The following is a 21,498-nucleotide window of genomic DNA, read 5'->3' as shown; positions in this document are numbered from 1 at the left end:
ATGTATGTTATCACATATGTTATACTCATTATTTATTTATTTATTTATTTATTTAACTGCGATCTCTGTGGCCGCTGTCTGAGTCATCTACTGTCTGGTGCGGCATGGTTCAGGCGGTGTTTCTCAAAGAGTTTCCCTATGTTTTTCTAATGTTTCTCAGAAAGACTGTTGCCACTTCTTTTTCTAGACATCTGCAGTTTACCAAATGTCTACGTGATGTGCTGTACGTTCACCAAAGTGTCATTTGATTGTAATAAACATCTGCCTTGTCATTGTTGGGTGAGAGGCTTGCATGAGTGCATACGGTATGTGCAGAATGCAAGCATCTCATTTCCTGCCATCCTTCACTTAGGAGCCGTGGCCCAGATATGTGATAGATAGATAGATAGATAGATAGATAGATAGATAGATACCGGTAGATAGATACCTTTATTATCCCACGGGGGAAATTCAGTTGCCCAGAGGCAGCACAGCAGTTAAGGTTACAAGTTACAGAGAAGTAAGAAAAAGAAAATGAGTACTGTAGTGTACAGTCCAAAGAGCAAGCACAAAAAAAGATAAAAACATAGTGTCGAAAGCTATTGCAAAAAAAGAAGAAGAAGAATATATACATAAAGTGACCACGAATCATTCAGCGCTCATAAGTGACACGTCACACACACAAAAAAGCTATACTCAAAGCATAACTTAAACAGTGCCAAACAAAAGAGTGCACATAACAGTACACTGCTAGTCAATGCAGTCATGCATCACACTGCCATATCAACACCGCAACAATACACAGTACAACCAACACAACCCAATAGTGCAGGGCCAGAAAAAAAGTGACCAAAGTCAGTGCAAATAAGTCAAGAATATATATATATATATATTTCTTTCCTTTTAAAGCAATAATGGGAGCCACAGCAAGACGCCACAGCAACCCTGTAGCAACTCATAATGTAATATCGGCTCATAATGTAATAAGGGCTCATAATGTAATAAGAAAAATGTAATAAAAACTCATAATGTAATAATGAGCTCATAATGTAATAAAAAAACGAGCGCATAACGTAATAATGGATTTTTCAATAATGTAATAATGTAATAATGTGTTACATTAAGAACCTCCAAATAGGAGGCTCATAATGTAATAAAACTTCATAATGTAATAATGTATTTTTTATTACATTATGAGCTGATTATTACATTATGAGCTTTTATTACATTTTAATTATTACATTATACGCTTGTTTTTTATTACATTATGAGCTGATTATTACATTATGAGTTTGTATTACGTGTTTTTATTACATTATGAGCCCTTATTACATTATGAGTTGCTAAACACCCTGCCAATTTGTTGATGAAGAATGGAGCAACTATCTGCTAAACATGCAGCAAATGAATACATACGGGGATCATTTAGCTGTACAAAGAGCATCCACAATGTTCAACATACAGTTCGTGTTTGTATCGACACTGGGTGTTGCAACATCGATAATCTCCCCATGTGGTCAGTATGACGACAGTCTGCCATTGCTAGTTCTGGGCCACTTTGCCGAAGGCCATGGGGACCATTATGTAAGCCTTGATGGACCAGTCACACACTTGATTCAAAGAGCGCACCACTTCGATCTGTCCAGACTTAGGGCCAGAGTGAGGTACCGGGTCAGGGCCAGAGTGAGGGCCTTACGGCGAGAGTGAGGGCCAGATTTAGGGGCAGAGCAGGGCAGGATTTACCCTTCACCTACCTGTGGTAGCCTCTGGTGCACAAACACACACGGCCACTTAGACATAGATAGGAACGGATAATGTCATTATGAGGAGGACGCACACACGCACCACCTCTCACTTCAAACTTGGTGTGACTTTTTTTTTCCCTTCTCCACCAGCATACAGTATCAGGTAGCTACAATTTCGACAGTCCAGTAACTACAAGCCCTGACTTCTCTATCCCACAAAAACATCAATCAAACAGGTAGCCACAGGTATCGCAGTCAAGCTCAAAATTATAAATAACAATAGTGTAGAATATACCCAAAGATTGTGTAAACAGAGATGTCCATACATTAGCATAATGACTTAATAGCAGGGTGTCCATATTTTCAGCCGCTCAAACCGGGACGCGAACCACTGTTGCCTAAAACCGGGACCCTAAAAGCAATGCGCACGTTATCGCGCATGTGCGTGCCCATTCTCTAACGTTCGTGCAAGCGCATACATCGCAGGGTTGCAAACAGGCAGTGAGTGAGTGACAAACAGCCTCAGCATTGAATTCAGACGTGCAATGAATTTGTACATGTTTTCTGATTGGTTAGGTGAGCATGTTTTCGTGAAAAGAACACGATAAAAGTCTATGCAACCACTGAAAACAGATACTATTATTTGCACAATTTTGTAGTGAATGTTGAAAAGCGGGACATATTAGTGTTTTAGGGATATTTGTCGGGACACCGGGACACGCAGCTTGAAAACAAACAGTCCCGGCCAAACCGGGATGTCTGGTCACCCTACTTAATAGTGTGGTCTCAGTTGTTATATGAGATACATGAAGGTTTCCTGTGCAAATAAGCCGAAAAGCTTACTAGGATCTCCCTTTAGTTGACCTTGTACCAGTGAACTGTACTGTCATGAACCTTTTCCTATGCAAACTTCTAATAAAGTCTTCAATCAATCAATCAATCAATCAGGGATAGATAGCACCTTAACTCTGCAGCCGCACTGATGCGCTCCAACACAATAGTGCACCAGTTCTTTTAGAGTTGTGCATACTAGTATCCACCTAACGTTTCTTCAAAACCCTTAAATGTAACCAGTCATTACAGACAGCAACATTAGCTTAGCTTAGTTTAGCTCATGTGAATATCTTTTGTTTACAGTTGATCCTCTGGTGCCCCCCTGTGGTTGTTGATGCCCTGTGCTTCAGCATGTCAAGCCCTATTATAAATCCGGCCCTGGGCCAGAATGAGGGACCGAGTCAGGGCCAGAGTGAGGTACCGAGTCAGGGCCAGAGTGAGGGCTAGACTTAGGGCCAGAGTGACGGACAGATCGAAGTGGTGCACTCTCCTCTGCTTCCTGGACTCTTTGAATCAAGTGTGTGACTGGTCCATCAAGGCTTACATAATGGTCCCCATGACCTTCGGAAAAGTGGCCCAGAACTAGCAACTATCAATGTTGCATCAACATCCAGTGTCGATACAAACACGAACTGTATGTTGAACATTGTGGATGCTCTTTGTACAGATCCCCATATGTATTCATTTGCTGCATTTTTAGCTCCATTCTTCATCAACAAAGTTGGCAGGGTGTGTAGCAACTCATAATGTAATAAAAACATGTAATAAAAACTCATAATGTAATAATCAGCTCATAATGTAATAAAAAAACAAGCGCATAATGTAATAATTAAAATGTAATAAAAGCTCATAATGTAATAATCAGCTCATAATGTAATAAAAAATACATTATTACATTATGAAGTTTTATTACATTATGAGCCTCCTATGTGGAGGTTCTTAATGTAACACATTATTACATTATTACATTATTGAAAAATCCATTATTACGTTATGCGCTCGTTTTTTTATTACATTATGAGCTGATTATTACATTATGAGTTTTTATTACATTTTTCTTATTACATTATGAGCCCTTATTACATTATGAGCCGTTATTACATTATGAGTTGCTACAAACCCTCTCAGGAAAAAGTACGTTAGAGGTCAGAGTCAGTACAACTTTTGTTCCAGTAGTGCAAGGTAACTGTTGTCCTAGGTAATCCTATTAGGCCTGGGCAAGCGACCATCATGAGTCTCGTTGTATTGCTTGAGAGCGACCGGCACAAAGGACTTTCCAAGTCTTTCGCACCTCCGTCCTGGGAAGCGGAAACGGTTGTTTCCTCTCATACTCCAGTAACCCAAGATCTCAGGGTAGAGGGGATGGGAGGAGTTCTCCAAGCAACACTTCCATAGAGGTTAAGGTTAGGGTTAGGGTTAGGGTTAGGGATAGGGTTAGTGTCGGAATGGAGACATGTCGGAAAGGAGACATTTCGAAATGGAGATATGGAATGGAAATATGGAAATATTTAATATATTTTCGGTAGTTTTGCTATATTTAGTTTTTCTCTGCTGTTATAGCCCATTTGGGCATTGCTGCTGAGATATTTCCACTCATTTGAATCATCCGCTGCCTTGTACATGCTACGTGATGACGTAGGCCTATACGTATACTGCTTCTGTAGTCAGGTCACAGACAGCTTGGTGCTTGTTATGGAACATTTGTGTATAATTCCAATAATTCTTTACGGTCTATGACTGTGACGTGTCAAATGATTGTAGTGTACAGAAACAATCACTAAACTCTGCATTAATTAACCTAATTTTCTTTACACAACTCAGATGGTGTCCTCGGAGGAGGTAGAGTTGTCAACCGTGCACAACGTGTTGACTGTCCCCAGACTTGAAGAGCCAGCTTCTGTATATTTCTTGGAAAAAGACTGGTTAGTTTTAACCTTTTGTATTTTATTCTGTGGTTTATTGCATAAGTGTGCTTATTGCAAGTCTTTGATTTTGGATGTGTGTCTGATGTAAGATCTTGTCTTATCATTGTAGGTGAAACATCAATCTACACACATTTAGAGATGCTGTTTGTCAGATGATGTCATGCCTTAAGTCCCTACCCTAATATTTAAAAGCCCTTCGAATGAACACAGATGCCAATTTGAAAGTCTAGTCTATCAATTCAGGTTTATATGCCACATATTTGATAATAAAGTGTAATGGCATGTACAAGTCAATCAGCTTCGGAATACATCAAGAGCGCCAGAACCCGTCTGGTGGGAGGACTGAAGAACCTTTCAGTTATTGTGGAGAATCTGTATCAGCGAGGTGTGCTCACTGACGAGCAAGTCAGTGAAATAAAGACGGAGCCTAATGACTATGATAAAACAAGAACAATACTGGACTTGGTCACAATCAAAGGGGAGAAAGCCAGCTATGAATTACTAAAAGTCATTTACATAACTAGGAAGAGGACCTTAGAGAGACCAGTATCTGAAGAAGTAGGTTCCACCTCCACTCGGAAGAGCAATTCTGACCTGCACCATTGGATCAGCTGCTTTTCATTCAAAGATGATGTGGATATGGATATAAACTATTTTAAAGGTGTGTAAAGTACATTGGTTAATACAGTATAAAGTAGCTATGTATGATGTAGAAACATGCCCCTCGATCATGAATTCGAAATTGTATTAGTAGTTTATTTTTATGTTTTACTAAATTTTCACTTGAATACTGGAATGGTTGGGAACGATGCAAGTTGAAAATTCATGCAGTACCCATTATGTATGCCCTCATCAGGTGCATCCCCCCATTCCGACATGCTGCCATTCCGACATCCTCCCATTCAGAAACTAACCCTATACCTAACCCTAACCCTAACCTCTATGGAAGTGCTGCCACTCAGACAATTAGAAGTTAATGTCGGAATGGCAGCATGTCGGAATGGAGAGCGGCCCCGCCCTCATCAGTATATAGCCATATATGGGCATTCCCATATTTGGCAGTTCTGGACAAGGCCTATATATGGGCATATCGGTGGGATCGGTGTTCTGGACAACCGCATATCTGAACGACTGCGCCAGAGGCAACGTGTCATTAATTGCGTTACCATAAAGCTTATTCGAATTAGGAAGCGAATTATCAGAAATGCGCATTAAGAAAAAGCGAATTTAGCCTGTTTCCATTTGCGGGTGTCATTCGAAATAAGCGACGGTCGCATGAGCCGACTCAGTTATGTGCCGTTATGGACAGAATAGTAAATCCCCTGACTTTCGGCACCTCCACACGGTCCAGCTGAACACAGCGAAGCACTTCATTTATTCGCATTTATTGGCTGACTCGTTTCCATGCGCATTTAGTTTTTTTGATAAAGCCTCAAAATCCACCTCCTCCAAGCTCATAAATCTTTTTCGAATAATGAAAGTTTATTCAAATTTTGAAGTGTTTCCATAAAAAGATTTATGCGCAAAAGCCTTAATGCGCATTAAGAGGCTTTATGGAAACGCAACTATTGTTCCGATGGTGCATTTCTCCAACACATTAAACTAACCATATCTTTAACACTAACCCTAACCGCACGCGTAGCCACGTAGTCGGAGTAAAGAGATGTCAGACTTATGAGCAGTACCTGCGCCAGGCACCACGCTCCCTCAGTCGGCCGGTCCCATTATGCGCTTGATATGGGCATATCAGTCAGATCAGCGGTTCTAGACATTGCCAAAAAAATAAAATAATCACACCTAGTGTGAAGTGAGGGGTGCTATTTATGAGCTAATTCCATTAAGCATCTCGCAAAGCTTGGCCAATGGTCGGGGGCCTTAGGGTTTTTTCATGCTACTCAGTCTAAAAGCGCCAAATTTTGTACAGATGTAGTCCAGGGCATGCTCTAATGATTTAGCTAGGGCACCAGAATCGGCAACCTTCGGGGGCGCCACAGCGGCCAAATCAAGTTGGGCTCCCATCAACTTTCTATACAGTAGGAAAATACCCAGAACAAAATCTGCCTTAAGTAGGATGTGAGGAGTCTAACTAGGGGTTTTTCATGATTCTGAATCCATTGCCAGCATTTGTTTTGCATAAATAACTTTCCTTGGGCTAAAAATGGCCCTACAAAATGCCCAAAAACTGTGAAAAGTGATGACTCATCACTAAACCATTGTTTTATGGGGCCATTCTTAGCCCAAGGACCCCTAGTTAGACCCCTCACATGCTACTAAAAGCAGATTGTTATCCCTCCTGTAGTATAGTGTATAGAAAGTCAATGGGAACCCAACTTGATTTGGCCACTGTGAAATTAGCATTCTATCTCCTTAGTCCCCTGACTACAATGTGACCCTGGGCATACAACAAACTTTGAGCGCTTTGTGCCAAGATGTAGGCCATGGTTCACGTCCCGGACAAAGCCAGGAGCACCGCTCAAAAATGTCCAGTGTTTTTCAAAATGTAACAAAAAAAAGGCAAAAAAAAAAATCAGGGATACGGGGTAAGGCATGGACGACAATATAGCTCCAGGACATCCATACACTAGTGAGAGTGTTAAAAAAATTAACCCATACGTTCAGCAATACTGTCTGTAGGTTTTTGAGTCAGTTTACGGAGGATTTATCCATTTGCTATTGTTTTCATTTTAGGTCCAAGACCATGCCATAAATACCAGGCAAAGTTAAAGAAAAAAGCTCTTAAGCTATCACACGAAGTATGGAAACAAAGCAAGAGGTTTCTACAAGAGGATAAGTATTCAAATCTGTCTTACATTCCTCTTGTATTAGATACAAACAAAAATAAAAATGCACCATATAAAAACATAAAATTCAAGAGCAAAAAATGCAAGAAACGCCGCCCTAAAAAAATGAAGTCGTACATTCCTGTGGATAAACAGGAAATATCAGTAGATTACTTACTCAAAACACAGGAGAACAAAATTCTCCTTGTTGGTAAGACTGGAATTGGAAAGACAATGGCTGCACGTCAAATGCTGACAATCTGGGGAGGAAGAGACAACAATGACCTAGATTACATGTTCTATTTTGATATGACAGAAATGTCCCACACCACAAATCCCATGAGTTTGGAGGATCTTCTCTTCAATATGTTTAGTGAACCAGATGATGGAAAAGCAGAGGTCTTGGAGGACATAAAGAGAAATTCTGAAAATGTTACTATCATTTTGGATGGACTCACAGATCTCCCTCCTTCATCAGTGATAAAGAGACTTGTTGATGGGGACCTGCTTCCTGATGCAAAGATCATGATCACATGCAGACCAGAGGTAGAATCAGAAGACATCTTATTAGAATGGTCTGCTTTCAGAGTGGAGGTGAAAGGCTTCAGCACAAAGTCCATCAGAGAATACTTAGATAAGATGTTGGAAGCTGAGCAGGTGAGCAACATTTTGAATAGCCCAGAGCTGTTCAGTCTTTGCCATGTCCCAGTATATGCATTGATGGTGGTTGCCTGCTTTTCTTTTACAAATTTTATGGCTCCTCAAGAACCATGCACCGTCACGGAAATATACATGAGCATTCTTCACGGTTGCATTCAAAAGTACAGTGACAAGGCAATTGCTAAAATTGGTCTGGAGAGAGACCACGGTGAAGCAATATTTTCTTTGGCAATGGCTGCTTTTCAGGCAACTCAAGAAAAATCTGTGAACTTAACAGCACAGTCTTCTGAAGAAAGCTTTGTTCATTCAGCCTTCCTGAGCACACTTAAAGTTCAAGTTAGACCTGCAGTATGGAAACCCTACTCTGCATTTCTCCACTATACCATACAGGAGTTTTTTGCAGGGTTGTGGTTTTTGAAGAATCCTGACAAAGTAACTGATCTTCTGCAACAGTGCTGCACTGAAGAGATGAAACACATGAAACATTTGATCCCTTTCTTGTGTGGTTTGTTTAGTGAGAAAACCCAGGACAAGTTTGACTGGCTGGCTCAAGATCAGCAGGTGAAGGCCTTATCCAAGTCTTTCATCAGAGATGTGATAAGAACATTTCTTTTCTCTCCACTAAACCAAGATCAGGGTGATACTGATGACAGCGACATACTGTTCTTATGCCAATGCTTGTATGAATCTCAATCAACTGAGGGCTGTCTTCACTTCCTGGACAAACTGGATTATTGCCTTGACTTGAGCAATAATCTTGATCATCACCATTACTGTGCTGTATCTTATGTAATCAGCCAGTCACAAGCCAAGAAAATAAAGCTAACACTTGAGGACACCGTATCAGAACAAGGACTGGGATTAATACTTGGCTGTCTGAAAAATGTCCAATTGGATGGGTGAGCATTTTCTTTTAGATGTCACTCTATATTTAGCTAGTTAGAAATAATTCAATAGGTATTGTTTTTTTTTGGAATAAAAACACATTTTGAGTGCATTTGTATGATTCATGATTTTACTCCAGATGCTAAGCTTTTCAACCTATCAATTGGTACATAACCCTAGTACAGAGTTGGCCGGGTTTCCCAAAGCGATTTTAGCCCATCGTAAGCCCATCGTTACTCATGCATGGTCGTAGAGAACAAGGCCCGATCGTCATGTTCCCGTGTGTTTACATGGGTTCGGGCAGAGCGACTTATTTAGCCCCCTACAACTACACCAACATTCAGATTTCACAAACAAAGTGCTTAATAAAGTCTCACACCTGGCTAAATATGGTACGCCCTACTATAATTACCCGTATCCTCTGTGTTCTTTAATAAGAAGCCTTTTTATCCGATCGCTGTCTGTTTATCTCAATAGGGTTGGTGCGCATAGGGCCAGGAAATACATGGGAAAACAGAAAGTGATCGGATAAAAAGGCTTCTTATTAAAGAACACAGAGGATACGGGTAATTATAGAATGCTGTACCGTATTTATATTTAGACAGGAGTGAGACTTTATAAGCACTTTGTGAAATCTGAATGTTGGTGTAGTTGTAGGGGGCTAATTAAGTCTCTCTGCCCAAACACATGGAAACGCGGGAACATGACGGTCGGGGCTTGGTCTCTACGACCATGCGTGAGATACGATGGACTAAAATCGCTTTGGGAAACTCGGCCAATGATGGCCCTACTGGAATGTTAAATTGCACATGTATTCAGGTTTATTTACCTGTATATGGAGGGGAAGGTCTCACTTCAGGACAACCTTTTCTTCCAGGAGTTACACCTTGCAATGCCAGCTCTGGAAGGCTTTACTCCTCAGTGAAGGGGACATGGACTACGGTTGTTTACTTGGCCTTTGTGGAAATGAGTTGTACCTCCCAGTCAGCTGTGATAAAATACAAGTGTTTGAAAGAGCAGCAAAGGTCATGCAGAACAGTCCAGAGAGTGTTCACCTCTGCCTCCTCTGGGACAGGAAGACCATTGTCTGTCAAGATCTGAGGCAGACCCTGTTGGAATCGTTGCCTCATATCCGCTCTCTCAGGTGTGTGAATTAGTGTGATGTTAATACATTTTGTTCTTAACTCTAAAACCGCTTTGAACGTTCCCGTTCGCCCCATTTTTCCTGGCGGCGCGCCGCCAATAGTACGTTCTTTGGCTCGTTCTTTTGTACCTTGTTTTGATGTCTGTAAACTGATGAGGGGTCGCGCGGGTGTGTACCGTAGAGACAGCTCCCGTAAAAGTGCTCTCAAAAACCCACTGGACGTTAGCATCAATGGAGTAACAACACTCTTCCTTGTTATTTTCTCTCGATCTATTGCTCTGTAGCGATTGAGCTGTCTTGACGGACGGGCCTACCGCGGCCATTTTCACATTAATTCTTGCATGAGGCTGCCCTCTACTGCTCGTATAGCCAAGGTACACCTATTTAAGGAGAAAAGAAAATAATAATGATGAAAAAAAAATTAATACATCTTTGTCTATAACATCGCAAAGGTAAGGTGCTTTTGCTGGCACAAAACCCAATAAATAAACAACATCTGGCAGTAAAACTGTTAATAGAATATACATTTTAACAGCATGCACGTTTCTGCTTGAATTGCTGACTTTTGAAACTGTCATGTTTTTAGGAAGGAGTCATCAACAGTCATACAGTACTATAATGTTTCAGAAATGTGTTTTGCGACTTGTTTGTTTTAATCCTGAAATTAAGTTTCAGAGACCCATCTGGAGTTGCAGAATCACCTGTTCAGCAACACTTCCTTGGACTACTCGAGGGGGAAGAAAAGAAGCTGTTTCTAGATTTGTGTCTGGATGCAGCAATTATTAAGGGGGAAGTATTAAAGAGTACTGCTCCTGAAGTCTGGCCCATAGACCTCTCAAAGAGAGAGGCCTCTGCCCTCCTAGAATACTTCAAACTCCAACCAGAGAAGAAATCTGTAGAGCTGAGACTGAGCGGCTGGCCAAATGAAGACAGTGAAGTGAAGAGTTTCCTTCTGTGTCTACCCTACATTGTAAAGCTGAGGTAACTGGGACTATATTGTATACGAAATAGGTTTACCCTATTTAAAGTTTTGGTGCGTGTTATTGTTCCGACATTACTTCGACGTTGCGTTCTTCCGACTCTTTCCATTACTAACCCTATCTCTAACCCTAACCCTAACCGTACTAGCCACGTAGTCAGAGTAACGAGACGTCAGATCTGACGTGTGCCCCCTTAAAGTTTACTGTAGCCCTCACAGTTGTTTAAACAATAGTTCAGAAATGTCATTAACTTGAGTTAATGGTGATTGTGATTAGATGCTTGCCAAATTAGTTTCCGATGTGTTTGTTGTTTAGCCGGTCAAGAATGTCCATTCGTTCACCAAAAATGCACAAAACCTTATACAAAGTTTTATGGAATGGTTTAGCCCTGTTTGGAACCTCACTCTCCACGATAGCTCCAAGAGGTTGCTGCACCGAGCTTGTGTGAAAGTACCCGACGATTACAATATCATATCCAAAAAGTAAAGGTAATCTGAGACACTTAAAGATGTTTGCGAAATAGGCGTAAAGTAAACAACTGTTTATTTGCTCAGCCTGTGCCATGTTTCCCACTGTAGCCCAATTGGGAGCAGTGCTGACACCTGCAGTCTTGAGTTAAATGGGAAAACATGGCACTGTCTGGCTAAATAAGGGATTTCAACCAAAACTTTATTATTTTGCAAACATCTGTTTCTCGGTTATGATGTGGGGAAAGGGTAATCATCAGGGACTTTCTCCTGGCTCAACCTTCGCCGGGGCTCAGCACAGCGCAACCTCATCTTGGAGCTATTGTGGAGAGTAAGGTTCCAAACGGGGCTATAGGATTGGTCATGACTGCACCATTATTGATGCATGCAGTCCAGTGTTTAAACTCTCACTGAGAGCCAGGTCCAGAGTTAAGACTTTCAGGGCGATACGGAAGTTATCTGTAGAGTATACCATTATGCGTGAGATACCAGATTTATGTTGAGAGAACCTTAGGTAATTTACTTAACCGTGGTTCTCTGAAATATGAGTGAGGTATCTCACCACATCACCCTCTCACCACATCATATTAAGCATTAAGGAAGAGGTAAGCCTATATTTTTAAGATGGGCAGCGCCACATTCATTCCTATGGTGGTGGCACCCCTTGACGGGAAAGGCCATCTTTGACTTGAAACGGCAGTGGGTGCTCAACCATTTGTGAGATACCTTACTTATATTTCAGAGAACTGGGATTGTTAGTTTTAAATAAGCTTTAGTTTTCTGTTGAAAAATACTTCTAGTATTTCTGCAAAGAGATAATTATGTTGACAATTTGTGTTTTTTTATATACTGTATGTATTTGTAACTAGCTACACATTATTAGGCTACCCTTTTGAATGTCATAAATGCAGTAGGCTATCATGGGTCAAGTTTTAACCTCTTGAGCCCCATTGCCCCCGCCGGCGGGGGCAAAAGGTGTTGACCTCTGAACAGCTGTCAATAATGTCAATAAATCAATAGAGACCAAATCAAACTACAATTTCTTTGTTGATTATTGTTACAGTGCACCTACAGCATAGTAATCAGCTGCCATTGTACTTTTCATCCATACATTACTCCTATTACAGTATTATTACTACTTATTGTTACTTGTTTTTATCATTTTTCACCCTATACTTTAACATTACTAATATTACAGCACTACTCTCACTAAAACATCTGTAGAGTTTACATAGTTTGCAATATATTCATACAATTTTGCCTATCAATTGGTGACACCTTGGTGAACAATTTTTCTATTCAATATTTATCTATCTATAAATGCGACAAATCTCTGTCTGTTTGTTTGTTTGTAATCCACGTATCTCGAGAACCGTTCGTCCCACCGGCTTCAGATTCGGCACGCGCGTTCCCCGCCGCCGCGCGGAGTGCAGTGCAGGGCCTCGACCCGACCTGACTCGCGGTTTTCCGAAACCGGCGCAAAACGTTCGGAATCTCCTTATGCGGAGCTGATTGTTGACATCAGGCTGTTCCGGAGGAAATCGGCGCAAGCGCTGACTCATTGTGACATCACTTCATAAAAGGCTGTGACATCACGTACGTCACATGAGTCAACAAAAAATCTCTGTGAATGTGTATGTATGTATGTGAATCTCGAGAACCGTTCTTCCCACCGGCACACGCTTTCTCCAGATATAGGCATAAAATGAATCCCCGAATGCGGAGCTGATGTCTGACATCAGAGTTTTCCGCAACCGGTACTGTGTGTGCAGAGATCTCCATATATGGGCATAAGGGGACAAAGGCAAACAGATGGTCAAAACGGGTCCTATGACAACAGGTATATTGGGGTTTGCATTAAAGGGTGGGGACAAAGGCTAACAGATGGTCAAAACGGGTCCTATGACAACAGGTATATTGGGGTTTGCATTAAAGGATGGGGCATTCATGGGGTCCGCTCCAAAAAAGAAAATAAAAGAGACAAAAACAAACATAAGACAAGCGACAAAGCGTGGGACTGGGAGGATGACTTGAATGATGCAGATTTAAGCAGGCTGTGTATTCTGCTTAAAGAAGAAACAAACAAAAAGCGACAGAGATCTCATATATGGGCATAAAATGGACGCAGATAAACAGATATCTCCATATACGGGCATAAAGGGACACAGACGGACAGATACAGAGATCTCCATATATGGGCATAAAATGGACACAAATAGACAGATATCTCCATATATGGGCATATGGGCATAAAATGGACCCAGAACTATATCTGCAGTGATCTCCATATATGGACATAAAATGGACGCCGACAGACAGACAGATACAGATATCTCCATATATGGGCATAAATGGACACAGGCAAACAGATGGTCAAAACGGGTTCTATGACCAGGGCTGTATTAACCATTGGGCCGGTGGGGCCGTTGCCAGGGGCCCTTGGCTCTCAGGGGCCCTTGGGGGAACTGGCCCGCGTGGTCAATGACAATTTACAAAAAATAAATGTATATTTTAATCAAAAATCAAATGTGTGGGCCCCTCCTCTGTGGTCTACAGGTGCTTTCTTGGCCCACAGATGATCATCATGGCTTATGGTGGGGGGTGGGGGGGGCCCTAAAAAATTAACGGCCAGGGGCCCTTGCGGGGGTTAATCCGTCCATGTCTATGACAACAGGTATAATGGGGTTTGCATTAAAGGGCGGGGGATTCATTCCCTATTTACATCGTTCCCGAGTTGGCCAGGTCGCCGACTAGACGCTGGGCTTCTAGTGTTTTAAATGAGGTCTTGAGGCTCATTCACTATTCAGAAGGTAAAATTTCCATAGGCGGAGGTCTTTTTCAATCATCTTTTCCTTGGTAAATGATCACAGCAGGACAATTTGGTCAGAGAAATGTGATGTTTTACACTGCATTTGTGAATTGTCAGGGGTTAGCTGACATTTGGTGAGTCAAGAGTAGCCACAATCATGGTAGTTTTGTGTCCACAACTGTTCCAATTTGGGCATATATTTTAGGCGGATTTTTCCCCTGGACCCCCCTGGGGCTTGTTGATTCAGCGTATGTTTTCATAATCTACAGGTTTACTTCAATGATAATTGCTACCTGCGCCTAGTGCCGTCTTGCAACAGTTGGAAGTTAGAACCCACCGACTGTTTTAGATAGGCTACATGGATCATGTTTTTAATGTTGATTCTTCAAAATGTCTTTCCCGTTATCTACAGGTTTACTTCTGCAAATCAAACTGGACACAGATTTCTGATGAATGTATGTGTGCAAGCAGCTCTCCATGACAGGTTAAACACAAAAACAATAGAGGAAGTGTTTTTACTGTCTGAATATTGGAATTACAAATGGGACTTCCTTCTAGACCTGTACTCCCATGTCAAGGACTATGAGACACAAACACAGAAGAGTGTTCTTCCAGCTTTACAACCAGTTTACCAGTCAGCTCCTGAAGTCTGGTCCATAGACCTCTCGGAGAGAAAGGTCTCTGTCCTCCTAGAAGTGCTGAAAGTCCAACAACAGAGGAGGCCAGTGGAGCTGAGGGGCTGGTCTGATGAAGAAAATGAAGTCAAGATCTTCCTTCAGTGTCTACCCTACATCTCAAATCTCAGGTGACTGAGTTGTATATTGGTGCACTAACAAGAGACAACAAACCCCAGTGCAGGCAATGGGAGAAGAAGCCGATCAAAGTAAAAAAATGTACCAATTGATTCTCTAATATACCAAAATGCTTCTCAGGTCAAATATTTACATGCGATAATTTCGATTAATTAATTACAAAGCCTCTGATTGTTTAGATTTTTTTTAAATGTCCCAGCCATAGTTAACATGTATTAGTTAAATTACAATTTCCATCAATTTCTCATCCCAGTTTGTCTTTTTCTTTCATGGTGAAAGAAAAATCCCAGAACTAATAGCATATTTGATGAATTGAAGAAAGCAAGGGTTTGAGATTAACTTCAGCAAAATTGTCCATTTATAAACTCCAACACAGCTCTCAGGATACAATCCAAGTGTCTTGTATACTGTAATATCTTAATTGCTTCCAAAACACTGCTTTTTCCCCACTGAAACGTATTTGTTGCATGCATGAACGACACATACACCTGTCCTGGATGAGAAAGTATGCATGTCAACTCAGTTCATGTTGAAATCCATGTGCATTAATTGCTTCTGCATGAGACTGTTTACACCACATGTGATTTAAAAAGTTACATTTTCAGCAAAAAAGAAAAAGGAAGTGTTGAGCATTATGGCTGGATACAAGACATGTATTACACTGTAATAGTTGTTTTGGAGTTAATAAACGGATTTAATAAGGCTTTACAAAAGTAAAAAGTAAAAGAAAAAAAAAACACTGTACAGTTTGCAATGATAATTGCTACCTGCTCCTATTGTTGTCTTGCACCAGTTGGAAGATAGGAACCAGAATGTTTAAGGTTCATGTATCATCTTAATATCATTTTAACTTAATATTTATTTACTATTACCTACACTACAGGTTTACTTCTGAAAATGAAACTGGACACAGATTTCTGATGAATCTGTGTGTGCAAGCAGCTCTCCATGACAGGTTGAACATACAAACAATAGAGGAAGTGTTTTCACTGTCTGAATATTGGAAGAATTACAAATGGGACTTCCTTCTGGACCTGTACTCCCATGTCAAAGAGTATGAGACACAAGCACAGAAGAGCGTTCGTCCAGCTTTACAACCAGTTTACCAGTCAGCTCCTGAAGTCTGGTCCATAGACCTCTCAGAGAGAAAGGTCTCCGTCCTCCTAGAGGTGCTGAAAGTCCAACAACAGAGGAGACCAGTGGAGCTGAGAGGCTGGTCTGATGATGAGAATGAAGTCAAGATCTTCCTTCAGTGCCTACCCTACATCTCAAATCTCAGGTGACTCTGGTTATGTTGTATATTGAATATGTTAACCCCATTTAAACATGACTAACTCACAAGGTTACAGTGACTCAATAATTTTAATTAGAAACAAGCTTTCATTTCGGCAGAAGTTATAGAACAAAAACTGATTTTGAGGTGTAAAAGTAAAGTTTTGAATGTACGGTATTTTTCCTTCTGCTGTTTAATGTTTAGATGAATACAACTTTAAACTTTGATGAATTGTATGTTATTGGTCACAAATTAACACTAGCAGTTTATGCTAATCTAGGTGTTTCTAGAAAGGATATGGCATATATATATATATATATATATATATATATATATATATATATATATATATATATATATATATATATATTTTTTTTTTTTAAAGTCCTGTCTGGTATTACATACTTTTGTCAATAAATGAACATATTTCATTACATTTCAAAGTAAAAATATATTTAAATAAAAATAGCCATACATTTAAAAAAGAACATTTGAATACAAATTAAAATAATTGTAATTATCAAACATTCTTAAAAAACTATTGAATTATAAAACATAAATATTACTATTATATACACTCTTGACTTATTGCATTCAAATTAATATTTTAGTGCTGTCCTTATTAGTGAAAGCTTATAAATTGTATTATTAATTTAGGGCGCACACACTTTAACTCTACTGTACTACCTATTGTAGGAGTTAAATTATAATTTCCATTAATTTCGGGGAGGGAAGCCGGGCTGTGATGGTGGCATTTGTCAGCTCTCCATGACAGGTTAAACACAAAAACAATAGAGGAATTGTTTTCACTGTCTGAATATTGAAAATTACAAATGGGACCTGTACTCCCATGTCAAGGACTAACATTATAATTTCCATTAATTTCTTCCAGCTTTACAACCAGTTTATTGTGTTTAGTCCATGTTTGGGGAGGGAAGCCGGGCTGTGAGGTTGGCATTTGTCACTACACATACTCCTATGGGCTGTCAGCTGGGAGTGTGGGGTGGGAGGAGTGGGAGCTCCTCGCAGTTGAGTCAGTAGGATACAACACTATCTGATGGATAGTGTATGGACACTATCCATCAGATAGTGTTGTATCAAGGGTACCAAGGGGTCCGTTTATTATACGAGATCAATATTTCATGTTGATTTTCATTTGAACTGCAGGTTCACTCATCAAAGGTCAGAACTGTCAAAACAATCCAAGTTCCTGGGGAAGCTCGTCTTTGAAGCAACGGAACGGGAGGAAGAAACAGGAGAGAAGTTCCCAGAATTGTTAACTTCTGTGTGTAATTACAAAACATTCCCCTTTGTTGACTGGTATAATGCCAATGATGTTTTGGATCACATGAAGTATCAATGTGATGTTTTGGATGACATGAAGTATCAATGTGATCTGCTACTGGACCTATACTCCTATGTGAAGATGAATCAAACACAAACTGGCAGAAGAGTTCTTCCAGCATTACAACCAGTTTACCAGTCCATTCCTGCAGTCTGGTTCATAGACCTCTCAGAGAGAAAGGTCTCCCTGCTCCAAGAGGTGCTGAAACTCCAACCAGAGAAGAAACCAGTAGAGCTGAGAGTCTGCTCAGATGAAGATAGTGTACTGAGGCTCTTTCTTCAGTGTCTACCCTACATCTCACAGCTCAGGTTAGTGTGTTTACTTTAGTCTACTTTTAAAAGCCATCCAGATTTTCTAAAGATAATGAAGTTATTAATGCAGAATTGCAGATGCATTACCTTTGAACGTACTGTCAGATTGTCACTGAATTTACCGTTTCAAACATTGTTCCAATGTTTGGAAGATAATAGATCTACAGCTTTGAGGGGTCACAGTGTAACACATGTCCCTCACAGACCATTTAGGAAGGGAACCCCTTTTGGTGTTTTTAACTTTCAAGACGGGAACCCCTTTTGGGTACTTGATGGTTATGGACCGTAAATAACATCATTATTTTGTTTTCAGAAAACTTAAGTCAGGATTTAGATGGCGTTTTTAGAATCGGTCTCAGTCCTAAGTAGGTTAAAGGCATGCACACACACACACGCACGCACGCACGCACGCACGCACGCACGCACGCACACACACACACACACACACACACACACACAGACCGACCGGTATTTAGTATTTAATCTTGGGTTTCATTTGATCAGTTTCAGGTTCACTGACCAAAGGTCAGAAATGTCAAAACAATCCACATTCCTGGGGAAGCTCATCTGCAAAGCAGTACAACGGGAAGAAGAAACAGGAGAAAATGTTCTGGGATTGTTCTATTCTGTGTGTAATTACGAAACATTCCCCTTCAATGACTGGTATGCTGACTGGGAGGACAGGACCAATCAATGTGATGTACTACTGGATCTATACTCCTATGTGAAAAACTACGAGACCGAAACAGGCAGGAGAGTTCTTCCAGCATTACAACCAGTTTACCAGTCCGTTCCTGCAATCTGGTTCATAGACCTCTCAGAGAGAAAGGTCTCCCTGCTCCAAGAGGTGCTGAAACTCCAACCAGAGAAGAAACCAGTAGAGCTGAGAGGCTGGTCAGATGAAGAGATTGTAGTGAGGATCTTCCTTCAGTGTCTACCCTACATCTCAAAACTCAGGTTAATGTGTTACAATTGCCATTGTCTACATAAAAAAGCTTTTTTAAGATGAGGAAGGTAATGTTGCTAATCTGACATGTTCTCCCATGTAACTACTGCCTGTTTCAGATGTGATCCAGGATTCTTCCAGCACACATGTGGAACCATCGATAGTAGTTCCACAGAGGAAGTTGAACAGCTGGTCTCTCTCCTCCGTCTCCTCGATTTCACCCTGCTGCTGAGAGGACAGTTGTGCACAAACACCTGCAAGGCTGTGGGGAAAGTTCTGCAACTCTGTGGCCCTTGTGTGGATTTGGTCCTGACACCCAGCAAGATCTCTCTCAAAGGAGCCTCACTTCTTTTTAGACATGTAACACAAATTAAAAGCCTACGGTAGGTTAGGTTATGTCCATTCAATTATGCAAAGATCGTGGATAGTATTCATGAAACCAAAATGTTATCTTGTTACAATTTCCATTGTCTACATAAAAAGCTTTTTTAAGATGAGGAAGGTAATGTTGCTAATTTGACATTTTCTCCCATGTAACTACTGCCTGTTTCAGATGTGATCCAGGATTCTTCCAGCACACATGTGGAACCATCGATAGTAGTTCCACAGAGGAAGTTGAACAGCTGGTCTCTCTCCTCTGTCTCCTCGATTTCACCCTGCTGCTGAGAGGACAGTTGTGCACAAACACCTGCAAGGCTGTGGGGAAAGTTCTGCAACTCTGTGGCCCTTGTGTGGATTTGGTCCTGACACCCAGCAAGATCTCTCTCAAAGGAGCCTCACTTCTTTTTAGACATGTAACACAAATTAAAAGCCTACGGTAGGTTAGGTTATGTCCATTCAATTATGCAAAGATCGTGGATAGTATTCATGAAACCAAAATGTTATCTTGTTACAATTTCCATTGTCTACATAAAAAGCTTTTTTAAGATGAGGAAGGTAATGTTGCTAATCTGACATTTTCTCCCATGTAACTACTGCCTGTTTCAGATGTGATCCAGGATTCTTCCAGCACACATGTGGAACCATCGATAGTAGTTCCACAGAGGAAGTTGAACAGCTGGTCTCTCTCCTCTGTCTCCTCGATTTCACCCTGCTGCTGAGAGGACAGTTGTGCACAAACACCTGCAAGGCTGTGGGGAAAGTTCTGCAACTCTGTGGCCCTTGTGTGGATTTGGTCCTGACACCCAGCAAGATCTCTCTCAAAGGAGCCTCACTTCTTTTTAGACATGTAACACAAATTAAAAGCCTACGGTAGGTTAGGTTATGTCCATTCAATTATGCAAAGATCGTGGATAGTATTCATGAAACCAAAATGTTATCTTGGCTCTGAATCATATCTTTAGTAGGAATGCTCATAATTAAAAGCTTTTCTTTCTTCTCCCTTCATTTTCAGACTGTCTGTTAGCATGGTATTGCAACTGTTTCGATCAGTAAGAACAGGACATTTGCCCCATCCGGTGGCTGTTGAAGTGCTTTCCCTACAGACCACAACAGAACAATCAGAGAGACTGTTGTCAAGGGTTGTGAGTAAGGTGGCATCCCTGCTGAGACACTGGTCAGTCAGATGCTTGGACATGACCGAGTCCAACATCCATTCATACCTCCTGCTTCCGTTGTTGAGTCACCGTGGTCAACTGACAATCAAGTAAGCTAAGTCTGTTTGTTTCGTCAGTGATTTTTTAAAACTGATATCTACGCTTTGTAATTGATTTTTTTTAAACTGTGCTTCTGGGGGTCCCTGGAACTAAAACAATTGAGATGGGGGTCTGTGTCAAAATGCAAAGATTATTCATTTTCATTACTTGGTCTTCATTCTCTTCCATACTTTCTTTAGACTGTGTCCAGGGGTTCTGCAGGAGCTGGCTGGTGTTGTGTATACAGCTCTGGACGAGGACTTGACAACGTCTTTCCTGGACAAGGTTGGTGAGACCTGAAGAAAACCAGGACCCCAAAGAGAAGCGTTAGATGCCTTTTACCCTTTCTGGACAGAGTTGTATTTAAACGGTCAGTTAAAGAGGTGGTGCATAGTATTGTACGTTTTCTGTTTTGTATGTGTCTATGGAGTTAACATTGCTCTCGACCCCCAGGTGTGGTTATAATGTGCAAATGTGCCTTCCCTGTGTATTTGTGGTTTCTTCCTGAAAGATGAAAGCCTCTGAGTCAAAAGGTCTGATCGAAAAACACTGATTTATTGACATACACCCAACACTGTGGGTGTGGCTAACTTCAGCTAGGTCACCACCCACCAGACACTTGAAGCAGAACAGTATTACAGGACATGTTGGCATTTTTTGGGTCGGCGCTACCCACACATTTGGCTGTGTTGTTCGTCCACGAATGCCCAATGCTTACAAGCTGTACCTAGTTGTAAAGGTGACTAATCAACAATAATTGATCAAGTAAATAAACAGTGGTTTTATTTGTCTGCTATTTTTACGTGACAGAATCATTGTAAGCTTGAGTGTCTTTACATTTTATTATGTTTGCGCTGTTTGCCCTGTGTACCCAATGGTTTTGTAAAATGTGTACCTTTACACTACAACTGGAAAATGTGGTGTTCTCTGTTCTCTACTAACAGCACTGAGGTAGACATTGGGAATGGG

The 21,498-nt window shown here is 40.9% G+C and overlaps 1 protein-coding gene across 2 annotated transcripts; it reads left to right on the top strand.

The window, feature by feature from the left end:
• The first annotated feature begins 7,852 nt into the window (after positions 1 to 7,852).
• On the top strand, positions 7,853 to 21,258 carry LOC308291326 (uncharacterized protein). Of its 2 annotated transcripts, XM_080733313.1 has the most exons (13): positions 7,853 to 7,920; positions 8,439 to 8,822; positions 9,686 to 9,952; positions 10,622 to 10,933; positions 14,621 to 15,013; positions 15,904 to 16,299; positions 17,461 to 17,946; positions 18,454 to 18,906; positions 19,015 to 19,278; positions 19,449 to 19,712; positions 19,883 to 20,146; positions 20,289 to 20,540; positions 20,730 to 21,258. In XM_080733313.1, exons 3-13 carry the CDS (start codon positions 9,741 to 9,743, stop codon positions 20,827 to 20,829), a joined length of 3,396 nt encoding a protein of 1,131 aa, XP_080589439.1. In that variant the 5' UTR covers positions 7,853 to 7,920; positions 8,439 to 8,822; positions 9,686 to 9,740; the 3' UTR covers positions 20,830 to 21,258. The 2 variants fall into 2 exon arrangements, with proteins under 2 accessions (XP_080589439.1, XP_080589438.1); XM_080733312.1 differs by lacking the exon at positions 7,853 to 7,920 and having other exon boundaries at positions 8,409 to 8,822.
• The last annotated feature ends 240 nt before the right edge of the window (positions 21,259 to 21,498 follow it).

This window comes from Nannobrachium achirus (assembly GCF_963921795.1).
Source record: "Nannobrachium achirus genome assembly, chromosome: 9".
NCBI classification, from domain to species: Eukaryota; Metazoa; Chordata; class Actinopteri; order Myctophiformes; family Myctophidae; genus Nannobrachium; species Nannobrachium achirus.
The sequence above is the reverse complement of the archived record's forward strand: the minus strand, read 5'-3'. Positions and strand labels throughout refer to the sequence as shown.